Source organism: Apteryx rowi, unplaced genomic scaffold, assembly GCF_003343035.1.
Source record: "Apteryx rowi isolate R43461 unplaced genomic scaffold, aptRow1 scaffold_354, whole genome shotgun sequence".
Classification (NCBI taxonomy): domain Eukaryota; kingdom Metazoa; phylum Chordata; class Aves; order Apterygiformes; family Apterygidae; genus Apteryx; species Apteryx rowi.
The window spans coordinates 694,218-712,101 of NW_020450019.1; the positions used below are offsets into that span (position 1 = coordinate 694,218).

General features: G+C 46.9%; 1 protein-coding gene across 3 annotated transcripts in view; it reads left to right on the plus strand.

Annotated features, from left to right (window-relative positions):
* Positions 1-15,762, plus strand: part of CDK12 (cyclin dependent kinase 12) — a 29,076-nt gene extending 13,314 nt beyond the window's left edge. For 2 of the 3 annotated variants that reach the window (XM_026072910.1, XM_026072909.1), the window contains 11 exons: positions 1,173-1,312; positions 2,000-2,170; positions 2,912-3,101; positions 4,018-4,074; positions 4,616-4,717; positions 6,081-6,158; positions 6,648-6,764; positions 7,373-7,504; positions 8,322-8,536; positions 10,372-10,821; positions 13,391-15,762. In XM_026072910.1, coding sequence (XP_025928695.1) covers positions 1,173-1,312; positions 2,000-2,170; positions 2,912-3,101; positions 4,018-4,074; positions 4,616-4,717; positions 6,081-6,158; positions 6,648-6,764; positions 7,373-7,504; positions 8,322-8,536; positions 10,372-10,821; positions 13,391-14,076 — 2,338 coding nt within the window. In that variant the 3' untranslated portion in view covers positions 14,077-15,762. Of the gene's footprint in view, positions 1-1,172; positions 1,313-1,999; positions 2,171-2,911; positions 3,102-4,017; positions 4,075-4,615; positions 4,718-6,080; positions 6,159-6,647; positions 6,765-7,372; positions 7,505-8,321; positions 8,537-10,371; positions 10,822-11,728; positions 12,149-13,390 lie in introns of those variants that run through there. The other variant, XM_026072911.1, reaches the window with a different exon arrangement.
* The last annotated feature ends 2,122 nt before the right edge of the window (positions 15,763-17,884 follow it).

The window sequence follows — 17,884 nt, forward strand, 5'->3', positions numbered from 1 at the left end:
GTTTTTTCCGATAATGTATTATCTATTTCTGGTGGTGTATTTCATATTTGGACCACTCACAGTTGAAAACCACTTGCCACCAATTTGAGCATTAAGAGTACAGTAGCTACAGTTTGGGAAGAAGAGGTTGTGCATGTTGTGCATCAAATGGAGGCTACAGTTCAGACTTCACATCAAAGTTGTGACCGGTTCTGTTGTCCTTCTCTTTGATCCTTTCAGTGGTAGGAATTGCTGGAGTGTTATGTTCAGCCTTCAGCCACATCTACCCTGAGAGTTCTTTCATCTTTTTATTTAGTAGTAGCTTCTAGGCCAAAGAAATCTCCTGATGACTATCCCTGTATAAAACTCCTAGTGCTTTTAGGAAGAGATTATGTAGGAAAGGAGTCATATACCTTTTCTTCATGCACAACTGAAGTATCAGTCATGTTGTGAGGCATATGCAACTTCCCTTGATAGCAAAATTCATGCAGTTGTCAAGAGTTAATAAACTCTCTTGCATGTGTAGGGGGTTTTTTTTGTACACACATTGCTAGCTACACTTTGTTTTGAATAAAGATAGAAAGATCAAATGTCCAGTGTTTGTGCAAAAGATTTCAAACACTGTTTTCTGTCCTACTGTAACATAATTCTTTGGGGGGTTTTTTAGATAAGCTTGGTGGTTCTTCAAGCTACTTTGTGTTGTAATGAGGTCTTTGTAGAGATCTTTATCTGTTTGCATGCCCCAAAGAGGCTATAACAAAATGATTTTGCCGTATCAAAGCCTGTCAATTTGAGGTGGCATAATATCCCTTTGCTTGTCTTCCCCGCTCTGATGTGTATTCCTTAGTTCCCCAGTAGAAGAAAGCTATCGCTCATTAGCCATGTACAGCTTATAAGCGCATAACTGATGGGAAAAGATCTGATAGTGATACAGTGGTTTTGCTGGGGTGCTTTAGTATCTGACTGAAGTAAAAGGATAACATTTCTACATAGCAGCTCTTGTATCTGGAGTAGCTGAGATTATCTGAACAGTATTAAACAAACAGTCAGTTGCTAGGAGTGTAAGGACAAGGTGCCTGAACTATGCTTTTGTTCTTGGGGCACAGCTTAAAACAGTGGAACAGGCATTTGCTTGCGTGATTGTGGGCAGGACGGAGCACTCGGGAGTCTAACAGTCCTCTTCCCTCTTTCAGAATCTGTTGCCCTCGGTATGGGGAAAGGAGACAGACAGAAAGCGACTGGGGGAAGCGTTGTGTGGACAAATTTGATATCATTGGGATTATTGGAGAAGGGACGTATGGGCAGGTGTACAAAGCCAAGGACAAGGATACAGGTAAAGATGCCAAGTGACTTCAGGTTGACTCTGCTTCTTTATGGCCTTGTTCTGTTATTGTGGGTGTGCTTAAAGTCCTTTCCAGGCTTAGTGGTGGTGCCGGTTAATGACAAATACCTGTAGAACCAGAAATGGCTCCAGCCCTGGAATGAATGTTTACAGCAGGTGTTTTCAAAAGGGGCTTAAAAAAAAAAAGGGGGGGGGCCAAAGCACAGAGGCTCTGAAATCCTGTTACCCACGAATTGGTGCCCAGCTGCACTCTCTGAAGTTGTGTGCTCTGTGTGCACAACTTGGTACCTGGTCAGATGGTCATGGTAGGCATAGCTATGGCAGCCACAAATGCCCCCTAAACCCTGCTTTTTAAGTGTGCCTTTATCAGATTTTAGAGTAGCAGAGCTTATGAAAAGGGCTGGAGTGGTTTCCAGGGTAGGTTTAAGTTTACCCGTGTCACTCTTCACTGAAGCAGAGTAGGAGCACTGGTGTCATCTGTCATGACTGAGTTGTTTGGGTCATAACCTCTGATAGAGCAGTGTTGACAAAAAGCAATAGGGTGGTAACTCAAGTTGGCTCTGCTGTTTCTTAGTGGATGTTGATTGTGCCCATAGGTACTTTTAACTTCCTCCTGGAAACCCACAGAGTTGTTAGCGTGATGTGTGTGGATGCTTTGACACTGGCTTGTTCTGGCAGGTGAATTGGTAGCTCTAAAGAAGGTGCGACTGGACAATGAAAAGGAAGGCTTCCCCATTACAGCCATCCGCGAGATCAAAATCCTTCGGCAGTTGATCCATCGCAGTGTTGTTAACATGAAGGAAATTGTCACGGACAAACAAGATGCACTGGATTTCAAGAAGGACAAAGGTATTATTTGCTGCAGGGTGTGGTTTCAATCTGCCAAAGAGGTGACACTATTTATTTATTTATTTATTTTAATTTATTCTTAGTGTAAAACTAGAAATCTAAGTTCTGGTGTGTTTAGATTTTCTTTTTTGTATTCCTTCTTGATGCAACAGTTCCAGCAAGAGTTTGTCATCTGGATTCGGCCTTACCTCAAATAATAGGTTCCAATTACTATGAGTTGTCACGCCACATAGCAGAGGTGAACACAGGCTTAAAAGGCTGCATTGCATTTGTTCTTGCAGAGTCAGAAAAGACTTTTTTTTTTTTTTTCCTAAAACCTTTACAAGTCACTTCTAGCACTGATTAGTGCTGACAAAATAGCTGATAGTGTGGAAAGTCTTCAATCTTCCAACACTGTGGAAGAAGGGTGTTCTAGCATCCCACTAGCTTTTTGGTTTGGGGTTTTTCTTTCATTTTTGGGGGTGTATTTTGATTTCGGGTATTTAGCCAGATATATTAGAGGGGCTATTTGGGCTTTTTGTTTGTTTTTCCCCTTGAGGAAAACTAATGCCTTTGAGGATGCAGTAAGCCCTACATATGACAAAGCCACACTTTTAAAAAAAAAACAAAAAAAAACAAAAAAAACCCCAACAGAACACAACTAACTACATGAAAAAAAAGTCTCAACAATGAGTCAGTCTACTTTTATTCCTCCTCTTCCCTTGTCTCTCCTAAGTGATTTCTCTCTCTTTATTTTACCAGGTGCCTTTTACCTTGTGTTTGAGTACATGGACCATGACCTAATGGGGCTCCTAGAATCTGGCTTGGTACATTTCTCAGAGGACCATATCAAGTCTTTCATGAAACAGTTAATGGAGGGTCTGGATTATTGTCACAAAAAGAATTTCCTTCATCGAGATATTAAGTGCTCCAACATCTTACTGAACAACAGGTAACTTGGGACTAGATACGATTCTGTCCAGGCTGCCTTCCCTGTGCTCCCTGGGGTTCAGTTAATTTAAGCAGAGACCATACAGTTGTCATCTTCACCTTGAATATGCTTAGAAGTAGAAGGTTTTGATCTGCTGAAGGAATATTGTCCTGCATGTCTCCACCAGTGGTGTGACAGATGATTCTAACTCAGCAGTAGCTCTCCTGGGTGCTGCCACTGCCTGGGAGCATAGCTCCTACTGCAGAGGGGAACAAATCTACCAACGGTCCAACATTTAACTTTCTGCTGGTAGTAGTCTCTGTATGTGAGACCCTCTGCTCAGATTTGCAGCTCCTTATAGTTGCACTTCTTTCGTGTTGACTTAAACAGGTCTCAGTGTACTCTTTGTCTCCAAGGCATTTTGGCAAAAATACTGTTTATTGTAAGTGCTTGTATGCACAGAAAGCATTGAAGGTTAAAGTAGGAAGTAGCAGCTCTCCATGAATTCTCACTCTTTTTTAGATAGCACTGTTTAGCAGTAACATAGTTCATCATAGAATACATTACAATTTGAGAATTAACAGCAAACAAATACCAAGTCTTTATCTGGATATCCATAAGAAAAGTTTGAGCCAGTGAGAATAATACTGCACATAACTTCATCCACGTGTTGATATCCATGTATAAGACTTTGCTGGGACATTGGTCCATTGGGTAGGTTTTGTGATAAAGATGAGACTGAATTATTGCATGTATTTTCATTTCTTTGAAGGATTAAGCAGGGTCTGAAAAACTAAGACTGGCTTAGCCAAAATAATTACTGCAAACATTGCTTTGCTAGGACTTCCTACTGTGTGGGGGGATTTTCTTACCTTTTGCTGCTTTCAGCATGTGATCCCTGCTGTGATTCAAACTAGTGATTGCTTTTGTCTTTCAGTGGGCAAATCAAACTTGCAGATTTTGGACTCGCCCGACTCTACAGCTCGGAGGAGAGGTGAGGCATGGTGGGGTGAAAGAAGGGAGAAATGTCTAACATGAGTGGGATGAGCTCCTTTGTTCTTAATGTCCCCGTAGTCCGTTACTTGGGAGTCCCAGCACTGCCTGAGAAATGAACTCCAATATACTATAAGTGGTATAACGCTGCTCCAGCTGTCGGAAACACATCCTCCTGGCTAGTATTAATAGCATCTCATTAGACAAACCAGCCAATAAGGAACTGAAACATCTTCTCTACTTGCCATGGACCTTCCCTGAACTTTCTGTAGTATCACAGGGGAGTCTGCACATTTTGCTCTGAACTGATGAGGTCAATCACTGTTCAGTAGTGGCAGCCTGTTGCAGGTCAGGGTTTTTCAATCTCGAGCACGTACAACCTGCTGCTTTTAACTTGGGCAGGTGTAATGGATGTCTAGGTACTTGAAACCCCACCATTTCTATTTAAATACCCAGCACTACAGTTTGGAAGTAGTAATTGCAATTTGTAAGCATTTCGTGGTCCTTAATGTCAATTTGCTTTTATGTATCTTACATTACAGCCGTCCATATACAAATAAAGTCATTACATTATGGTATCGACCTCCAGAATTGCTGCTAGGTGAGGAGCGTTACACACCAGCCATAGATGTGTGGAGCTGCGGGTGAGTACCTGGTTTGCGTCTCTTGCCAGGTCTGTGATTTCTGCTGTTTTCTGCAACTATATCTGTTCTAGCCAAAGTGTTCCGATAGTATCAGAATACTTTAAAATTCTGTGCCTTGAAGAAATAGGCTTCTGTCAGCTAACTAAAGCTAAACCGTTTAATAAGAACTCCTAGAACAAGATGTATTTTGGTATTGACACATAGGAGCATAAAATGTACCTACTTAGTATTTTAGTGTTTCTCAATCTTTAAAACTTAACCATCCAACCTTTGCTTATGTGTCAGTAAGATCAGGAGGGAAGACAGACGGTTCCAGTGCTTCATTCTTAGTCTGCTGATCATAGCTTCAGTGTAGGGTTTTCATGATCTAATAGTTTTTTTTTCTGTGACCTCTTTGGATTCCCCTGTTCATTTGGTTTCTTCACCTAAATTTAAGAAACATTTTGAAGTGGAGATCTTGGGTCTCAATAGTGTAGGGACTCTCATGAACAGGAGGAGTCTGAGCAATTCAGCAGCAAAGATGGACATTTTTCCAAGTGGTTCAGAACCAGAGTTCTGAGGATTCAGCTTTTGGAAGTGGGACTGGATTTTCCAAAGTGTGTGTTTCCTGTTGTGATACTCACGGGTGAACTTTCAGCAGAGCTTAGTACATAAACTGCAGAGACTTTGTAAAAGGCAGGCCCTGCTAATTACTTGTGGAAATCCTGGCCATGAAGTCCAGTTGCTGTTCACTGCCCTGTGCCAAATGAGTGGGGTTAGTCCAGTTCCAGCAGACAGGTGCCTGTATCAGGCCACGGCTATATTTGGCACCGATTGTCATTCCTGTCAGAAGGCTTAAGCATAGATGTTAAGGACTGAATGAGTCGGAGCTTTCCCCTCCCTCATTCTCTTCTTTCCCTTCCAACTATTAAAAAGTACTGTGTGCACAGACATATGTGCGTGTAAGACTGCGTCCTCTGCCTGGCGGTGATAAACGATAGGCTACTGGCCGCAGAGGATAGCTGGGCTAGCAGATATCTACCGGCTTGTGACAGTAGAGTCAGAGGGACAATTGGGCCAAGCCTGAGGAAAATGAGATGTCTGGCTGTTCTTCTCGTCATGCTATTGACACTTCCCCTTTTCCCTGCAAAGAGTTAAAGCATTAAGCATGTGATGTGTCAACCAGCCTACTAGTGAATGTTATTTCCCAACTGCGTAGAATTGGTGGCTCTTTACACATAGGTTAGTTTGTCAGTTCTCAACTACAAGCCCTGATGCAAATAACTCTCCTCAGGCAAACCTGCTTCTGAACAGAAATGCTGCAGTGTTCAAACGATCATCCCAAGAGTTTGCTGTCATGACCTCTTGCTTTTCCTCTTTCCAGCTGTATCCTCGGGGAACTGTTTACAAAGAAGCCTATTTTTCAAGCCAATCTGGAACTGGCTCAGCTTGAATTAATCAGGTAAAGCATTGCACATGCATGCCTATGAGAAGAGGTACTGCAGAAACTGCTCATGCACATAGTCTGTGTATTATAAGAGCCCTCTTCCTCTAATCTGCCTGCAAATTAGGACCAGTAAATGACTATAACTGCAAATATGAGTGGTTAGGCCTCTAGGTGTCTACACCTGCAGTCAAGTGCGTATCTGTTAATGTATGCAACCTCAGTAAACTTGTTGTTAGTTGAGTGTAAAAATCATGACCTTAAATTAGATCTCACCACTGAAAATTCAGTTTGTTAGATGGTTTATAAACTCGAGGTAAGCTTTTTCTCCTGTTCCTGATGCTTCCTTTTTAACCTGAGTGTTTATCTAATCCTTGTCAGTGTGCCCAGCCCTAGGCTGTTGATACGCTAAGTTGCTTAAAAGGAAATGTTTTCACTTGGGTGGTGACTATTCTCCTTCTAGACRTGTTTCATGTGCTGATAGCACTCTGCTTTTCTGGTTCTCAGCCGACTCTGTGGGAGCCCCTGTCCAGCAGTGTGGCCGGATGTCATCAAGTTGCCCTACTTCAACACTATGAAACCGAAGAAGCAATACCGAAGGCGCCTGCGTGAGGAGTTCTCCTTGTGAGTCTCAGTAGAAGAGAGGATAAGTGGGTGCATAGGGATTGTGGCCCTTTATGTTGTGTGACTGATCTGCTATCCTTTGGCTCTAGTCTACCTGGCAGGATGAAGCAGTGCTTCTCCTGCTTACCTGCAGCCCTCTCCAGGAAGGCTTTTCTCATCTGCAGAAGGCTGGAATGTGGTTGCTGTCCCCTTTCTAAATATCTGATCTGCCACAGGTGCCTCCTGGAGGGGTTCCCTGCCTCTGTGTACTTGTGACTCTTCTAGCTAGAGTCTGCCTTGTCAGTCTGCACTTGGAAACTTCACAGGATGGCATTTGCGCAGTGCCGAGGCTGTCTGACTTCCCAGATGTGCTCTCTGGGGACAGAGTATAATTGTGTGATAGTCTCTTGGGATTTGTAGCAGAGCTGCTCTTTATAAATGGCAAAAATTAGACTGGAAATATTACAGATCTGCCTGTTCTGATGATGTGTGTGAGCTGCTGCATTACTTAATAGTAAATTTTGACTGCATAGGTTTCTGTTAGGTCTGAGGTGGCTCTCTGAAAGTGGGCTTCTCTGTCTGTTCAGAACAACCTCTTAATTCAGCCATATTTCTAAATCTCTATACAGCATTCCTTTGTCTGCTCTTGATCTGCTGGATCACATGCTGACGCTAGACCCCAGTAAGCGCTGCACAGCAGAACAGGCCCTGCAGAGTGACTTCCTTAAGGATGTTGATCTCAGCAAGATGGCACCTCCGGAGTAAGTTCCAGCTGGCATCTGCCACCACAGTGGGCGCTCTGCTAAGTGAGCTTTGGGAAGGAGCCGCTGGTTTGGCCTTGTTTTCAGTCAGAAACTGAGTCAAGATTTCTGGCCTCTTTTCTCCACTGTGCCCCAGGATTTTGTCATATGGCTGAGCAAATAGCTCTTCCTATGCTTTCCCCCCCACCCCCCTCCTGCCTGATAATTAATGCTGGCTTTCTAAAGCTCAGTTTTTTGATGCTCATAAGATTCAACATCTTCCAACAGTTTTAGAGCAGAAGAGTAACACGTAGACRATCCCTGTCTGCTGTGTAACGAAGGACTGGCTGAGCCTCGTTGTTTGTGCTCCTTGCTAATGGGCTAGAGTAGTGGCTGTTGAGCCGCATCGCACCATTTGTAGCTCTCTTCTCCCACCCCAAGTAAGCAGATTGTGAAACTCTGCTCGAGCTTCATTGCATGCAAGTACAGTGAGAGCTTTTAAGATTCCTGTTTCCTTTGGAGTTCCTAATGGCAGCTGCTGACTCAAAGCCACCATACTTTCAAAGCTTAACAGACTTACCCTTATGGCAGGTTGTGTGCATTGTAGTAACCCAGCCCTTTCAGGAGTAAGGCCCTAGTGCAAATCAAATGATTCATATGCAGTTGATGCACCCTTCCTGGTTCTAGGACTCACCCCTTCTGAGTTTAAAAGTATGGTTGCAGTCAGGGGAACATCTGTGCTTCTCTTATGGCACTAATAATTTTCTGTGGTCTTCAAGGATAAAATTAATATTCTTGCTGGCTTTCTTAGCTATTAAGAGGTGTTGTTCTCTTCCAGCCTCCCCCATTGGCAGGATTGCCATGAGCTGTGGAGCAAGAAACGCCGACGGCAGCGGCAGAGTGGGATTGCAGTGGAGGAGCCGCCATTATCAAAAGTTTCTCGGAAAGAAACTACCTCCGTTACGAGCACGGACACTGTCAAAAACAACAGCAGTCCTGTGCACCCACAGCCTGCCCAGCTCAAAACAGAGCCTGGTGTTGGAGATGCAGTAGGTCAGTGCCTAGTCTGGTCTGTAAAAAGGTCCTACTGATAACTTGCATCCTTGCCACCTCTGGTCTGTACTGGCTGTGGATGCTTATGCCTCTTTTAAGCCAGTGTGATTCTTTACTGCTATAGAAACAGCACTCCAAAATCTTCCTATTTGGGATGGGGGAGTTGTGTTTTGTTTTGTGGGGGTTTTTTTCCCCCTTTTTTTTTTCTTCTCTCTCTGCTCTGAAAATTATTGGCTACACAGAATTCTGCATGATCTTTGGAAGTCTCTGAATAGTTGACTGTAAATTCACTGAATGAGGTACTTTATTGGTTCCTAAACATCCTTTCATGGAGGATGATGAAAGGAATTCTTGAGTCGCTTAGACCAGCAGAGTAACAAATCATAGGCTGAAGGGAACAGCCATGTAAAGGGTGTGCAAATGAGCTGAAGTTTGTGATCTTATTGATAAATTATATGAAGGTTAGGCATGTAATGTAACAGACTAGTGGCTGGTGGGCGGAAATGTAAATTTTTGCACAATGCTTCTTGCAGAAAAAAATCACTTGGTCATAATGACTTGCCGGACCAGAATTTGTGCACTCTTCCCAAAACTGTGATCAACCTTCTGGTGTCTAGGAAATAGCTTGAGGAGAGGTATTGTGCTTCCTGGGAATGTAAAGATACACAAAGTTGCCTAGACCAGGCTGACTGTTCTGTGGAAGACCTGTAAAAACCCAGGTGCAGGCTGAAGCTTCCTTTGTGTCAAACACTGTACAGACAAATAACAAGGAAGATGGTTCTTGCTCCAGGGAATGCGCAGTCCATGTGTTCAATGAAACATGGCAGATGGACAAAAGATGGTGGTGGTCAGATTAGCAAACAGCTGAGAAAAGAGTATCACATTATTGGTTGCCTACCAGCAAGGGGAGCTTATTTTTAAGCTTCTAGAAGCAGACCTGTGCACCCTGCTTCCCAAAGAGTTTGTGTGACTTGCAAGGTCTGTGTGAAGTGATGCTCTTGTCGCCCTYCCTAGGGAGGCTTTCCTCCAGCATGGCACAGGAGGAGGCGATGCCATTCAGGGGTTGTATTTCAGACTAACCTGGGTACTTGCAGTCAGGACAGAGTCCTGTGTGATCCCAGGCCAGCTTTCAGCACAGAATTGCGTTCTGCTTGGCCTAATTTCTTTTGCTGTGTTAGTGGAACGCTCTTCCTTCATTCCAAACAGCAGCTTAACTCTATTCCAGGAACATGCTTTTTAGTGCAAGAGAGAGGGCTTTTGATCCACAAAGTGCTGCAGAGACCTTGGAAAGGTGCTGAGTTGCTGTCAGACCTGCTGCTCTGGTTACTGCTGAGCTGGGCTAAAGGGTTTCGATCTTCCCTCACATGTCCTCAGACTTGCAGCCATAACTGCTCATGTAGTTGCTCACTACTCCGGTTCTTGGGACGCCTGGGATGAGTTAACCGCTCCAAGAGTGGGGACGTTGGGTTTAACTGAGCTGATTTAATGAGCAGCTGTGTGTGTAGTTATGGTGGCAGATTGGCGAGGGCAGTGACAAAGCTTCCCTCCGCTGCTAAGCGTGCAGTGTCTGAGTGCAGCCTTGGGTGAGTGCAGTGTGTGAGCAGTACCACGGGGTGCTGCTGCAGTGCTGCTCAGATCTGATCGGAGTCTGGAAGGGGCAAGCTGATAGCGGAAATCTGAGCAAACTCTCGTGGAATCTTTCTCCTAAAGCCTCCATGCCTTCCCCAGGGACATGGAGAAGAGGTGTTTGTTGGTATGTGTTAGTATCATGATTACAAACGAGTCTGATGTAGCCTTCCCTAACCTTTCTGTGATGCTTCTTGTGTTTTCTACAGGCCTTGGAGAAATCACCCAGCAGCTGAATCAGAGTGAACTAGCTGTTTTACTGAACTTGCTGCAGAGCCAGACTGATCTGAGYGTCCCCCAGATGGCCCAGCTGTTGAATGTACACTCTAACCCAGAGATGCAGCAACAGCTGGAGGCTCTCAACCAGTCCATCAATGCTCTGACGGAAGCCACGACTCAGCAACATGAGTCTCAGGCGGCAGCAGCAGCAGAGGAAGCCATAGAAGAGCCACCCACGGAGGCCCAGCCACCGGAGGAGCAGGCGACTCCAGAAGCAGCCAGCGCTCAGGGAGATATGCAGAACGTGCTGGCCGTTCTGCTGAGTCAGCTGATGAAGAGCCAGGAGCCTGTTCTAACCCTGGAGGAGAGCAATGGGGAGAAGAGCAGTGAGCAACGGGGGCCAAGGAAAACCCCTACAATGCACCCGGAGGAAAGTACAGGTAAATAATTGTGACCATTGCTTGTGTATCTTGGATGCCCTTCACCTGTTTGAGCAATTAAAGCCTTCCATACAAGTGCCTCTAGTTTAACTGCGGCCAGGAGGGACTAAGACATCTGAGTATTATAACAGAGGGAGGCTCGTGAAGTTGGGCAGAGGGAACGGATGGGAGGAGGGAAGGAGCTGGGTGCTAGAAGGTGGTCAAGTGTTAGATTTCAAGACTGGGAAAGACACTGACCCACTCCCTGCGGTAAGCACTGAACTGCTCAGGAGGCTTTTCCCAGTACAACAAAGCCAAAACACTAGACTACTACACATCTCTRAAACATAAAATCCTGTAATGCTCCATTGTGAATGGGTCAGTGAAGATTAAAGGCTCTGTTTTTCCCCAGACACGAGGGGGAAACTTGCAGGGTTCAGTTCTTGCGCTGACATTCCCTGTTACTAGTCATGGCTAATGTCATGTTGGGTCTACACATTCAGGTAGATTTTTTTTGCACAGGACATTGGATCTCTGCAGTTACGCAGTTCTTCCAGTCTGTTTGTCCCAACTACCATTTTCACCATTCCCTTCCTCCTGTTCTGGCCCCTCAAAAAGAAAGTGCAGACAAGATTGTAAAGAACATGACAACTGAAATAATGGAGAGTGCTGAAAGGGAGGGATAGTGGTAATTATGTACATAAAGCTTTTGAATCTGGCTTTAGTGTGCCTAATCTGTATGTAGAGTTGACTTTCATGAGTCCTGAATTCAGCAGCTTCTGAAGTTGAGCCAGATGGTTGGCTCATGTAGGGCAAGTAAGAGGCATGTTTAAAAGACCTGACTGTATCAGTGAACTCTTGGATTTCCTTTTCAAAGGTGAGTGTAAATGTCTCCATGTCTTTTTCTGTTGATTTTTTGAATTATTAGCAACATCCTGTGACGACCTCACCAAATTCTAGAAGCGCCTCCTGAGTATGTCTCAGACTCTCCAGGGAGCCTCTTTTGGCCCGATACACAACTCCTCTGCAATGTAGCTGAACGTGCTGTGTTCTCGTGCCTTCAACACACCCGCCCACCACAAGCCAGTTGTGATCGTGCTTTTTTGCCCTAGAACTGGAAAATAATTAGGTTATTGTAGAGCAGATTCAATTAAATAACATTGTTCTCTGTTATAATTATTTTAAATGGTATACTGTCCCCAAATCAGCTTGGCTTTAAAATTACCTGAAGATTGTTTTCTGGATTTAAACGCAATCTAGTTTTAAAGTGGACTGACTGATATGGGTGGAGGGGTGGTCCTGGAAGACTACTGGTTTTCACAATAAAGTTTGACCTTTTTAATAACCAGTTTTGCAAATGATTTGAGGATCTGATTCAACTAAGGTGTTTGTGGCCTCTTACATCATCGCCAGTAATAACTTTAATCACAATGTAGCCGATCCTTTTGTTGATGAATGAGACCAAGGCAGTTCAGTTGTGTTGCTCTGCAGGAGTCAGAACGGGTTTGGTTAGCGAAGCCGGCTCGCGAGACGGGGAGCAGATCATGTCCTACAGGAAGTCGCATTCTCTCCTCTGCGTGTTGTCGCTTTTAGCTATGACCCTGCCTTAACGGGGGAGGGCTGGAGACGGGCTCTTGCCTTTTCACGCTCCCTAAGCAGACTGCTTTGTTCCTGCTGCTGGCTCAAAAGCAGTAATACAGAGTAGTGAGAGYGTTGCGACTGTGAGGGTGTGCTATGAAGGATGCTTTTGTTCTCATTAGGAGAGATCCTTTGGAAACAGAAATCCTTGTTACTTCAGGTCTGATTTAAAAAAAAAAAAAAAAAAAAAAAAAAGGGGGGGGGGGGGGGGGGGGGGGGGGGGACTGATTTTCACATGCTTCAGGACAATCCCTACACAGCATGCAAATACTTGTGGGTTGAGATTGTTTTGGACTGTACTGTAGAAACGTACTTCTTTAAAAGGTCGTAAAACAGGCAAGGCAAGGAAGCCTCTGATAAGAACTGGGTTTCCTGAGAAGCAGAGAAGGGACGCGGCAGGGTACACCCATTCCCTTCAGCCCTGATCTTGGGTACGGCCAGGAGCTGGTGTTTGTGGATTCGGGGGGGTTTTTCTTTGTTTTGTGTTTTAAACAGATCCATCAGGGCCACGCTTCACCAGTACAGTGAGCCATGTGGCTGCCAGCAAGCGTATTAATGGAGCAGTAAGGCACAGTGTCCCTCTGCGGCAGGAGGCACTGCTTTCAAGGAACAYGCTCTGTCATGTGGCTCCACATCTGTCTCCCTCTCCGCGTTAGCCTTTGATCCGGGAGCAGGAATTCTCTCCACGGATGCCCATGTGTTAGGACAGCTGTTGCTGACTAGTTGGGAGTRTGGGGACAGGACGAGTACAGGGAAAACATTAATGAACACGTGCATTGATCTTGCAACGAGTGCCAGCTTTTAAAATTCTCCGCCTCTTTTTCCAGTGCATCCTAGAGAGCGGACTGTCTCGGTAGGCTGTTTGTTTTTATTTTTTATTTTTTGTATAAATGTATTTATATCTGTTCACGTGCTTTTAAGATGGTGTTTAAAAGAAGTAACCCTTCCACAGCATGTCCTCCTCGCATTCTCCCACCAGAGAAGAGACCCCCTGAGCCCCCCGGACCGCCACCACCTCCTCTGTCTGAAGGGGATCTCTCCAGCGCAGCACAGGAGTTGAACCCAGCCGTGACGGCTGCTCTGCTCCAGCTTTTTTCCCAGCAAGAGGCGGAGTCGCTGAGCCACGTGACGCACGAACACCAGGCCTTGAGATCCGCGGACTACGGCAGGTCCCACTCGTCCAGGACTTACAGCACTGAGGGCTCGGAGGGGGGATTTGGTGCCGAGGAGCTGAATTCTGGCCAAACTCTACTAGAACCCTCTGCCCAGACTCTKGGGAAAAGCAGGACCTTTTTGGGCTCCGTGAGCCACCTTGGGGAGACGAGCAACTACCAGGGCACAGGATCTGTCCAGTTTCCAGGGGACCAGGACCTCCGCTTCGCAAGAGTCCCCGTAGCGATACACTCGGCCGTCGGGCAATCCTTCACGAAAGCCGAGGGGAGCAACAACACGCTGGTACATCCAGAGGCCAAAATTCAAAACTACAGCGAGCTGGGACCGGGGACCGCTGGTTCCAGCGGGGCAGGAACGGGTCCCAGCTGGGGCGCCCCGACGCAGGCTGCTTCTTACGGGAAGGCCTATCGCGGGCCTGGCAGAGTGCCTCCGAGAGGGGGAAGAGGGAGAGGTGTCCCTTACTAAGAGACTCACGTTTCACGGTGATCTTTCCCTCCCTTGCCTCTCAACCTTTAGTGAAATGATTTTTTTTTTTATTATTATTATTTTTATTTTTATTTTTTTTTCCTCTCTCGCCAGAGCAAGGTATCGTCCGCATTTCAGCTGCTGCATAGCTCCGCTGTATTCCTTGCTCGCTAGGCGGCTGCCAGGCACCCGGTGAAATACTGTAGGGTCCCAACTCGGGTGTCTCGCTAGCCAAACCTCTCGCGCTTGGTTAGTGACAAAAAAAAAAAATAATGCGGTGAGCTTTCTGCCCTGAGCCAGCAGATGGTGGGGGAATCATTTAAAAATAGGAGGAATGAAACAAACCAACCACATTGGAAGAAGGAAATAAAAATGTTTTACAGGCTGGGCGCTAGTGCTCCTCGGAAAGAGGAGCGCCGGGCAGTGTTCAGGTAGGGCTACGGGAGAGTCTGTTTCCCAAAGCAGGGTTTTTTTATTTTTGTTTTTTTTCCAATCCCCTTTAAATAAAAAAAAAAAAAAAAATGGAAAAATGTTGATGCAGGGGTACCTGGATCAGTTGTCCTGGATTTGGAGACCCAGGATGTGGCACTGGCTTGTACTCAGAGTTTATTTAACATCGCTTTCTTTCCATAGAGCGTCTGGCCCCGTTCCTTTCCTCTTTTTCCGTTCCATGTCAAGTCTTCGAGCTGTCTGGGAGGCTGCGAATCCCACCCTGATGGCTCCCAGACTCCCGATCATTTATGTTTTGATGGTAGCCTTAGTAAATTGGCTTTTGTGAAGGGTCTCTTTGGGTTTTATATCTCTCTTCTGCCATACATTTGCAGTGGGAATGGTCTCTTTTTTAGATGCTCAAGAGCCGAAGAGAACACCTCACCTAAATCTGTATTCTTTGTAATTCCTAAATTCCAAAACAATTTAAGAATTAAAGAAAAATGTTCCTGGTGGGGAAGCTCCACCAGCGGGGAGTGAGTGTCTCTGCTCAGTGTCCTTCGTGCTTCGGGGGCGGATGCTGTGTGCGCCTCGTGGAGCTTTTGGTCGGGCTCCCGAAGCAGCGTCTCAGTACTTTGAGGATTAACAGGCGTTAATGTATCATTTCTATAAGCATATATATTTTTGTTGTTGTCAAGGAAGTATTTACAATGGATTTTCTCCTCCCGCAGAGCGTTGCGATGTTGTCCATTTCAATAAGACTTAAACAAAAGAAATGAATAAAACAAAGGTACATATTTATGACCTTTTTTTCCCTGAGTAGGCCTTTCCTATGGAAAACATGCAGTTGTTCTTTTAATTTTAGAGCTGACAGTGTTTTGAAGTGTTAAACGTATTGGAATTGGTGAGGCCAGGAGACCTTCTTCTGATTACTAACAGAATTTGATTTTATTTCTTTGTATAAAGAGATGCAAATTCAAAAAATGCACCTGAGTTAGGTGGTGCTTCTCTAACTGGGGAAAATCTGCCTTATACAGAAAGGCAAGTGTCTGCGTAAGGAATAGCTTTGCTGAGGGAGGAAGGAGGGGAAGGAATATATATTGCCTGTAACGTGCAAGGCCCCCTGTGTGAATAAAAAAAGCAACTCTTGTATTGTTGATTCAGCAAAGACGAGTGACACAGTTTGCAAAATTCCAAGTGTAAATTTTTTTTTAATTGCCAGTTCATGCCTGCCTGATGTGCAAAAAAAAAAAAAAARAAAARAAAAGTTCTGTAAGATGCAGAGTGCACTAAATAAACCAGTCACCTCTCCAGAGTTTTTTAATTTATATATATATATATATATATATATATATATTTCTTTTCAACATGCAGCTGCCAGCTCTGGTATGTGTTGGAGTTTTTGTTGTTGCTATTCTGGCTTTTCTTCCTGAGCCCATCCCATTTGGAAGGAGAAATTGTGTTACGGTGCTGAATCCTCTTAGGAAGCGGATGCCTATTTATTATCTTTCCAAACCGGCAAACCGCCAGAGAAGTCTGTTGAGAAAGTAGCGCTCCTTAAAGCAGCAGAGCAGCGCTGACCTCTCGGAGCGCCTTGGCCGGCTGGGTGCTTTCCGGCCTGCCCGGGCTCCGCGTGCGAGGAGCAGGCTGAGGGCTGGGCACGTCGCGGCCCCCAACCGCTTTGCAAAGCCCCGGCGCCGGGTGCCCCGGCGGTGCGGAGCTGCCGCGTGCCCGTTTGCACCCCGCGCCGCGGCGGGGATGCTCCGGCGCCGTTCCCCGGGCAGCGGGTCCTGCGAGCGTGCCGAGGACCCCGAAGGTAACGGCGACTTTGCGGGCGGACGTCTGTCCCTCCGTGGAGCCCAAAACATCAAACGGAAATCGCCGATTGCTGTCTCTTGTTTTGGGCTTCTTCCAGCCCGGTCGCGCCGGGGTGGCCGGGGCCGGCGGAGCCCTTTGGGCTCTTGGCGAAGGTGCTCTCTCCTCTCCTCTCCTTTGGTGGGGCGAAGCACCGAAGGGAAGGGAAGGCACGGCGGCGTCTCCCTTGCTGCATGGCAGATGGCTGGGCCTGGCCTCTCCGCCAGCAGCGGCTTTCCTTAAATCGTCCCAGCACGCTGCTTTCAGTGCCGGTAGCGACAGCTGAGGAAGCGCGGCTCCGTGACCGCCGGAGCCGCAGGTGGGCGCGGGAGCAGCTCGAGCGAGGCCGCGGGTCCCCGGCCACGCGCCCGGTCACCCTGGGGGAAGGCGTGGGACCCGCTCGCGGCCTCCCTTTCACTGGCAGCATCATCTTCCTTTTTCCTTTGCCTTTTTTCTTTTTTCCTTTTTTCCTTTCTTTTCTTTCTTTTTTTTAAGGGGCTCTGTACAAAGAAGACAAAAGGATTTACTGGGGGGGGGGGGAAATACATGCGTTAAAAAGATTTGAGATGTGGTGCAGGTTGCAGACAAATCGGTAGATGGCAATTCCCCCCCTCCTTTCTTCCTGAACATGGATCGCATTTGGGTTAATGCCAATGTCTCGGAAGCTGTAGCCACTGTACCCGGCGGCGAAGCGTCTCGTCAGACTCTTACTGTACCTCTCCCGAGTTTCGTTTTGAGACTGAGCGCGCCTTTTCTGGTTGTACCTTTGTCTCTGTACAGATATTTTGTAATATATTCAATTTTTTTTCTTTTCAGTTTATAAAAATGGAAAGTGGAGATTGGAAAATTAAATATTTCCTGTTACTGTATTGCCTTTTGCTCCATTGCGCTGAATCATTCTGCTCCTTGCTGCAGCCTTCACGTGTCGGAGGGTAGCTGCGTCCTCCCTTTGAAAGCGCGGGCGGCTGCTGGGGCTCGGGGGTCTCTCGCGCTGCAGGCGGCGTCCGGCCGGGGGGGCCCGAGCGCGCGGCACAGCGCAGCCCGTCACGCGCTCGGCCGTCGCCCTTCGCATCGAGGCCGAGCCGAGGAGCAGGAGGCGCCCGGGGCGGAAGCAGAAACGGGGCGCTCGGTGGGTGCCCTCGAGCGCCGCCAGCCGAGGAACGGGGCAGGCGGGAGCTGCGGGACCCACCTGCTCCTTTTTCCCCCCCGAAAGGAGCGGTTTTGGCGCGAGGGCCCCCCTGGCCGGGGGGGCGCCAAGGTGGATCCCGTGCGGGAGCCGGCGGCGCTGGCGCAGCGGCCAAGGCCTGTGGCCGCGGTAGCCTGGAGCGCGGAGGAGCGGAGCCGGGGCGCGGAGCAGCGTGGGGCTTTGGCGGAGGCTGGCGTGGAGGAGAAGCGGGAACGGAGGAAACCGGACGGGTCTGAATGCGGGGTGCGACAAGGAGCTATGGAAAACCAGCTGCTTTCTGACAAGCAACGGGCTGGGAGGAGGAGCGGGGAGCTGGAGCGAGGGGTCCCTTGGCTCCGG